Raw genomic sequence first — 7,739 nt, 5'->3', positions numbered from 1 at the left:
TGGAATGTCCTTCATCTATCACAACAGTCGTTCTTGTCTCCCAGAACTTGTTTACTCATTCAAAACAGGGTTTTGTCTTATTCTCTAAACCCCTGTTGACGTCTGTTGCTATATGTATAGTCACATTGCTTTATGTATACTCCCATTCTAACAATTGTTTAGGCAAACACACACAAACCATACTGAATCAATTATTGCTTTCTCAAGCAATACAACTTCACTAGACATCAGCATGCCAACAAGTCACCAGGTTAGACAGTTGCCTCAGAAAGCACAGGCAGTCTTTGTGATCTGTTCTATTAATTAATTACTGAGGTTATTTGCCTTGAGTGCAATAAATCATGTTTCTGACAATATCTGACTAGTTTAATATCAAGTATTGGGTATCCTAGCCATGTTGTTATGTTGAATTCGTGTGGCTTGAACCCATTCATATGTTTCTATTATATTTTGTATATATTGTATTACTCATATTTTGTATTGTGGGGTGTGCTTATGTGAGAGAAGTGCACGAGTGGTGTGTGTGTGTGTGTGTGTGTGTGTGTGTGTGTGTGTGTGTGTGTGTGTGTTTATATGAATGAGTGGGTGTGATGAGCAGCAACGACTACATGTAGAGTGAATGAACCTCAAAATAAATGAAAAAAGGTCTGTCAATTGAATGTCCAAAAAAGATGTCACGTAGCAGGTCCTGGGATATAGACAGACTACATCACTGTTACAACTATCATGACAAAGTGAGCACAAACTCAACTTGATTGATATAAACTACGACACAATTCAATCATCAACAGAGATACACTAAGCTACAGATACTGCAGCTAGCATGTGTTTACAACCATCCATCGTCTCTAAACTATCCCGGTGGCCATCCCATCTGTCTGCCTCCCATCACATGAATATGCAGATGGTACACACTCTGAGCTCCATCTTGACCCTCATTTATCACAACTCTGTAGCCCTTGTCTAGACCCAGATCTGCAGCTACTTTTCTCGCGGTAATGAGCAAGTGGCCAAGGAGCTGAAATGCAGGAAATTGTTTTGTTTGATAACGTAATGTTGAGTATTAAGTTAAAGTCAATAACCTGTTCGTCTTCATCGGATGCTTTTGATAGTTGTGGAATGGGTTTCTTTGGTAGAACGAGGAAATGTGTGGGAGCTTGTGGAGATATGTCTTTGAATGCAACACACTAACAACAGCATTTCATGTATGAGCACGTGCACACACACGCACGCACACACACACACACACACACACACACACACACACACACACACACAAATGGACAAATGTCAAGCCCTCCACGTCATTCGTGAATGACGTCAACTTTAAGGTCAGTTGCGGAAATAGCTCTCCCTGCCTCTAGAAACAGGGCCTCCATGCGCTATGTGGAGGCTTAGGGCCAGCGCTACAATCCACCTAGAGCTTGGCCAGAGTCATCCAGGGCACTGACTATAGCACAGCCTTCGGACTGGCAACCAAGGTCCACAAGTACCTGTCTGCTGCATGATGTTACTGCCAAGCCAGCGATCTTGTCCATCCCAGTCAATGACCAGGTACTCATTTATACTCCTGAGTCAAGAGAAGCATATGTGGGTGAGCTTCTTGCTTAAGAAAATTGTGCCATAGCTTGCCATCACTGTGACCTAAACCTGCAACCCTGCAAGGTCCCGGATGTTTTCATTCTCCAAAAGCACTCTCTAACCAACTGAGCTAGAGCAACACACACACACACACACACACACACACACACACACACACACACACACACACACACACACACACACACACACACACACACACAGACACACACACACACACACACACACACACACACACACACACAGTGACATGACACAAACACACACAATCAAACACACAGCACATGCGCGCACACACACACACACACACACACACACACACACACACACACACACACACACACAGTAAGCATGACACACACAGTCAGACACACATACACAAACAACCACAAACACACACATGCACAAACAAACAAACACACACACACACACACACACACACACACGAATGTAATGTCGTCTGCATACCAAGTCATCTTCATGTATAAATTCCGTAGGAATTTCCTTGCGAATTATCTTGCCAAAGATCGTATCTCCCTGTGGAGCAGCTGCCTGAGCCTTCGACACCTCGTCGGCCATTGTGAAGAGCCCGGATAACCACCACGTGACCAAAAATGGCGACGGCGACGGCGTCACAGCCGAAAACTCACGACGACATCAAAACTGCGGATCTAGAGAAGGTCACAGACTACGTCGAGGATTCAGAAATCAAAGACAAAGACATAGGAAAAGTAAGAAAGCACGTGAAGCAGTGTGGAGGCAAAATCTCTCTCATTAGTCATAATTTACAGCTTTCTTTCATGTAATAGTTTACCTACAGTCGCCAAGTTTTTATACATAATGTATTAATGATATTTTATCAGTTTGTATTATTTCCATGAATGGTCGTCAAGGTAATTCATGATAGAGTGTTCAGTCTTGCTCTTCTTGACGAGATTTGTATTGTGTGGACTACTCACGGCCCCTCAATGTTTTGCGTTGTAAGGACAGCATTTCAGTGGAACTACGAAATCCATGAATGGGTCATAGTCACTCATGGGTAGTATAATGTACGGGACTTAGGTAAATAGTTTGACTGGTACACTATATCCGGGTTAGTGAGAATACCGGTAGCCTTGAACTTCCAGACCAGAGAGCGCGCTATAGTTCAAATGTCAATATCTCTTGGAGACATTATTGGGGGTTAAGGTTGCTGCATGACTCTATTTACTAGAGTGGAACTTGTCCTAGTGACCACCTAAGAAATGTGGATAGATGGTGGCCGTCCCTTGAAACCTCAATATGTTTGTAAATGTAGGAAACATTTGCATACGTTTGGAGTCTGGAAAAGTGGGCATTTGTGTATGTGTATGTATGTATGTACACATATGTACATTGATCTGCTTTAATAATATTAATACAATATTTGGATTATCATTATTTTGCATACAAGAACATGATGCACATGGATTGGTCTACATGTACAACTGTCAGTCTGACAATTGGGACCACCTGACAATTAGCGGCAGTTCAGCGGGGTTCTGCCCACGGTAGTCGGAGGCGGTTGGGCATGACCATCACTTAACAAACACCAACCGTCAGTCTGCATGTTGCAACCACCACTAAACATTTTAGCTAATGTTTACTTGCTCCAAGCTAATGAGCATTGGAAGGTGAGCAGTTTGTTGAAAGGTGAGAAAGGTGAGCACTTTTTGCTTTGTTCACACAGTGATACAGCGGCAGACCTGCCCTGATATGATACAATCTATACTACAATATATTGTTCAGGGCACTAAGGTGGTGGTGGTGGTGTGAGATCCAACACAGCAGTCTGCATGAGCAATGAGCAAGGCAATATCCTAGGCACCCAGTGATAGAGCCTGTCAAAGTCGTCATCATGGGTTTTGCTAGACAGAAGCACTGGCTGTTCAAAACCTGCAGCTGGTGCATGGATGGCAAACGTCTAGCCATGCCATAGTATAAACACGAAACTAGGCAACATAGTTGTAGTTCCCCAACTGTTCACAGAAGTTGCAGTTTTCTTAGTTCGCTCTTTCATGGACCAGCCATCGTGCAATACGTTCTGTTTGGCACTTTCTTGTCTGTTTTGTGGCAAGGATTAATTGTCTAGGAGTTTGCTCTACTTCTTTCTATATCTGAAATAAACCACGCCCCTTAATGCAGCCGATACCCGACCACCACTCTGAAAATCCTGGGCAGAACACTGGTTGAGGATAGTCCCTTGTGTGGTCGTAATTCACTGGTTCCACTGTATGCCTGTAATGGTTTGAATTCCAAGGATGCAATGAGTGACATTTACTATACATCACTTTCTCTGTGCTTTATGTTTCTGTAGGAATTTGACGTTTTTGTCGTTTGTATTGTAGAGAATCTCTTTGATTGCGTCAAGACGAGCAAAAGAGGCCGAAGAAAGACAAAGAAGGCAAGACTTACTGTAGTAGACAATTGGGTTACTGAGTGAAAATTGTGTGAGAGACGTGATGAGAGTGTCTGGTTTAGAGAGAAAGAATTGTCGAAGGTTCCAATCAACAAGGAAGACGTGGAGCTGATTGTAAGAAGAGTTTACTTGTGATAGAAGTTAGAGAGATGTGATGTGCATGGAAATCTAATATAATCACTTGTTCTTACATAATCAGTTTTATCATATAAAATTATTAATTAAAGTACAAATGGAACTATTATTAAATTAGAAATGGAAAATTATAAATGTAAAATGAATTAATTAAAATATAAAAAGTTAATAAATTAAAATAAAAATTAATAAATTACAACATAAAAATAATAAATTAAAATATAAAAAATACATTAACAATAAAAATAAATTAAAATATTAAAATTAAATTAAAATAATAAATTAAAATATTAAAATTAAATTAAAATTAATAAATTAAAATATAAAAAAGAATAATAAGTAATAAACTAAAATATTAAAATAAAATTAAAACATAAAAATTAATAAATTAATATATAAAAGTAATAAATTAAAAATTTGGTTAGTAAATTTCTATTTTAATGTTCTTAATTTTTATTTTTTAAATTTTTATTTTTAAATTTTTATTTTTTTTAAATTTTTATTTTTCAAATTTGTCAAAAGGTTTCAATTTTCGTCAAAATGTCTATTTTTTATTTTTTTATTTCAATTTCCATTTTCAAATTTTTTACTTACATTCAATTTTTGTAAAATAATTGAATTTGGGCAACAAATTTCATTTCAATTTTTTCAATTTCATTTTCTCAAATTTTTTACAGTACGTACTCATTCATTTTTTTGTCAAGGTTTATCCCTTTTTCTAGAAAAGTTGAATTTGGACAGTAAAATTTCTATTTTCTATTTTTAATTTTTAATTCTTATTTTTGTTTACATTTTTTATTTTTCAATTTTTATTTTTGGATTTCCATCAGTCGTCTGCACACAAATCTAATATTCTGTTTACACAGACCATCAGACCCACGTTCATCCTGCCCCACCCACGCATCCACGACAGAAACTGACCAAACCCGATAACAAGAATCATTAATTAATATTTACTAATCACATAAATAATTAACACAACAGATCACGTGACATTCACCCTAATCCATGTGCATATTTTATATTAGATGAACGATCTGGAGATGAGTCGCAGTCAAGCCGAACGACAACTTCGCGAGCATGATGGAGACCTCATAGCGACTCTCGTCACACTAACCAATTAAATAGCGTATTTCCTGTACGTAGTACCTGCAGTCGTCTAATTTCTTTCAATTGTCAATATACTCACAACGTTCGACCGTACTTCATCGAATTGCTACGAAACGGTTTGATTCTTGAAGAATTCTCGTGCTCGGCCGCACACCTGGTTGTCGCACATGGGACAACGAAGTAGGAACTGAGGCGAACATGAACGAGCCGATTCTAGGTGACTGACGACGATGTCAGCCATCGCCTAGTATCAGATGTTGATAGTACAGTCGATGGATGTGAATGACAGTGGTGTGGTGTGGTGTGTGTGTGTGTGTGTGTGTGCGTGCATGTGTGTGTGTGTGTGTGTGTGTGTGTGTGTGTGTGTGTGTGTGTGTGTGTCATTGTGTGTGTGTGTGTGTGTGTGTGTGTGTGTGTGTGTGTGTGTGTGTGTGTGTGTCTGTGATAGTGTAACACACCTGAATAAACGATGGATGATCATTCAGCGAACGACATCGACGAATATTCTCTATGTCACACTACAGAAACGAACACAATCAGTTAACATTAATCCTATTTAATAATATTAGTATAAACATGATATTAATATTATAACATAAATGTGTAAACCAAGTGTCTGCACATTTTGGAATACCTTGTCCTACTGTACTCATTCATATTAATGGGGAGTGAGCAATCATATGCATTAGAATGCTTGGGTTCAGTGCAACAGAGATTGCACACTGTTGCTACTGTACATGCAACAATTATTATATAATTGTTAAACACGTGTCATGCTCAACCAGATCAGTCTGGTTTGTAAGATCTCTTGTAAGCACCGGAGACCATCCCTGCCTCAGAGGGGATTAGACCATCATGGCTGTCTAGACAGAAGACATGACTTTATGGAGGATCCGACTGGATCCAAGAAGCACTGATTTCTGTAAATGCTGCAGGTTGTGATGACCTGGAATAATGTCCAGACACCGTGCAATACTTGCGTGCACAACCAGTGTCCGACAATGCCACATATGGCTCACCTCCCCTCCCTGCAAGTCACTGTATTTTCGTCAACTTCTCAGCCTGTTTCCTGGTGATGTCACCATCAGTAGGACAGCTGATATCAATAGAAGACAAGTGTTTGTCTTCTTATATATATATATATATATATATATATATATATATATATATATATAAATATATTATATATATTATAATTTATGAAAAATTATTAATTACTATATAATCTACGATGGGAGACCTCCTAAACAAAGTATGTAACGATGTTCAAATCGAACCCACTTCACAACCTCTATTGAGTGAGATCCTGCCACTTCAGACTAACTGCTGAGATAGTGAAGCTCGACTTGACATATTGGCAAGGGGCTACTGTGGTGACAGATTTCAAAAAAACATTTTTCAACGTTCGAGTTTTCAACAGTAACGCAGCATCTGCCAGATACATTAGCATTGAAGCCAACTACAAGAAAATGATCAGGAAAAAACGAAAATATAAAGAACGAATTCAACAGATAGGACATGCGTCTTCTACACCTCCAGTATTCTCATGCACAGGAGGATGCAGTAAGTTTACAAACACCTTTGTAAAACATCTTGCATCAATGTTGGCTGAAAAGCTTCATTTCACATACAATATGACAATCAACTGGTTATGATGCAGAATCTGCTATGCACTTCTAAGATCTGCAGTCGTGTGTGTGTGAGAGGATGCAGAACAAAGACAAGAGTTTACAAATATGAAGGAGGCATCGAGCAAGCTGTGGCCACTAGCTGCCTAGCTCACTAACTCATTAGTAACTTTCTTTGTTAACATAGTTTTCTCTAAGAATGTTTACTTAGTTATTCTCGTTGCTAGTATATCAGATGTTGCTAGCACAATCACTCTAGTTTTAGTGCTTCATTGTACATGTAACACTATGGAGGTATTGGAAATCTATTCAAATATATGTTATTGTCAATCATGTAAACAATAATTATTAAATAATTTATGTAAAATGTTATTATATAATTTATGTAAAATATGTATTAATTATTATCTATTAATATCAATAACCTTTCCCATGAACACGTCTAAAGACATTGCAATTGGAATGTCAACGTCTCGTGTTTGAGTGACAGATAGGGTTAGCTAATAATTTTTAATTTACATTATATTTTATCATAATTAATATATTAATTAATTTCTTACCTGCTTGGCAAGGTCTTGTGCATATTCGATGTCGAGCTCGTGGAGTGTCTCAATATGGTCTGACGTAAAGGCGATCGGCACTAGCAACAGATTCTTTTGTCCTAACTTAGAGAATCCTTTGATTGCATCTTCAGTTTGAGGTCCGAGCCACGGCAGAGGTCCAACCTACAGACATCGAACAGAATCGGTCACCACCGGCAACATGTGGACAACAAGCAGACAACAAGCAGACAAGTATCCAGCGTACTGTGACTTTTCCAGCCTCTTCAG

At 38.5% G+C, this 7,739-nt stretch overlaps 3 protein-coding genes across 3 annotated transcripts in view; 1 reads left to right on the top strand and 2 right to left on the bottom strand.

Moving 5' to 3' along the window:
* Positions 1-722: 722 nt before the first annotated feature.
* On the bottom strand, positions 723-2,197 carry LOC134187538 (adenosine 5'-monophosphoramidase HINT1-like). The gene is made up of 3 exons (XM_062655684.1): positions 2,068-2,197; positions 1,083-1,187; positions 723-1,018 (listed from the first exon to the last, which is right to left on the bottom strand). Exons 1-3 carry the CDS (start codon positions 2,176-2,178, stop codon positions 854-856), a joined length of 381 nt encoding a protein of 126 aa, XP_062511668.1. The 5' UTR covers positions 2,179-2,197; the 3' UTR covers positions 723-853.
* On the top strand, positions 2,196-5,374 carry LOC134187539 (huntingtin-interacting protein K-like). The gene is made up of 4 exons (XM_062655685.1): positions 2,196-2,330; positions 3,966-4,021; positions 4,099-4,150; positions 5,200-5,374. The coding sequence occupies exons 1-4, from the start codon at positions 2,214-2,216 to the stop codon at positions 5,293-5,295; spliced, it is 321 nt and encodes a 106-aa protein (XP_062511669.1). The 5' UTR covers positions 2,196-2,213; the 3' UTR covers positions 5,296-5,374.
* Positions 5,281-7,739, bottom strand: part of LOC134187536 (ferrochelatase, mitochondrial-like) — a 7,787-nt gene continuing 5,328 nt past the window's right edge. The window contains exons 10-12 of the mRNA XM_062655681.1: positions 7,470-7,634; positions 5,740-5,799; positions 5,281-5,525 (exon numbers count right to left, since the gene is read on the bottom strand). Coding sequence (XP_062511665.1) covers positions 5,388-5,525; positions 5,740-5,799; positions 7,470-7,634 — 363 coding nt within the window. The 3' untranslated portion in view covers positions 5,281-5,387. The remainder of the gene's footprint in view (positions 5,526-5,739; positions 5,800-7,469; positions 7,635-7,739) is intronic.

Source organism: Corticium candelabrum, chromosome 12, assembly GCF_963422355.1.
Source record: "Corticium candelabrum chromosome 12, ooCorCand1.1, whole genome shotgun sequence".
Taxonomy (NCBI): Eukaryota; Metazoa; Porifera; class Homoscleromorpha; order Homosclerophorida; family Plakinidae; genus Corticium; species Corticium candelabrum.
Note: the sequence above shows the minus strand (reverse complement) of the source record. Positions and strands in the feature narration are given on the sequence as shown.

What these genes read in the sequence shown, in the direction of transcription:
- LOC134187538 (XM_062655684.1), bottom strand. Translation starts at nt 2,178, where the DNA reads ATGGCCGACGAGGTGTCGAAGGCTCAGGCAGCTGCTCCACAGGGAGAT. An exon ending in TTATACATGAAGATGACTTG is followed by an intron (nt 1,188 to 2,067) that starts GTATGCAGACGA and finishes TGCTGTTGTTAG; the next exon opens with TGTGTTGCATTCAAAGACAT. An exon ending in CATCCGATGAAGACGAACAG is followed by an intron (nt 1,019 to 1,082) that starts GTTATTGACTTT and finishes CCTGCATTTCAG; the next exon opens with CTCCTTGGCCACTTGCTCAT.
- LOC134187539 (XM_062655685.1), top strand. Translation starts at nt 2,214, where the DNA reads ATGGCGACGGCGACGGCGTCACAGCCGAAAACTCACGACGACATCAAA. An exon ending in GCCGAAGAAAGACAAAGAAG is followed by an intron (nt 4,022 to 4,098) that starts GCAAGACTTACT and finishes TGTCTGGTTTAG; the next exon opens with AGAGAAAGAATTGTCGAAGG. An exon ending in AGGAAGACGTGGAGCTGATT is followed by an intron (nt 4,151 to 5,199) that starts GTAAGAAGAGTT and finishes ATTTTATATTAG; the next exon opens with ATGAACGATCTGGAGATGAG.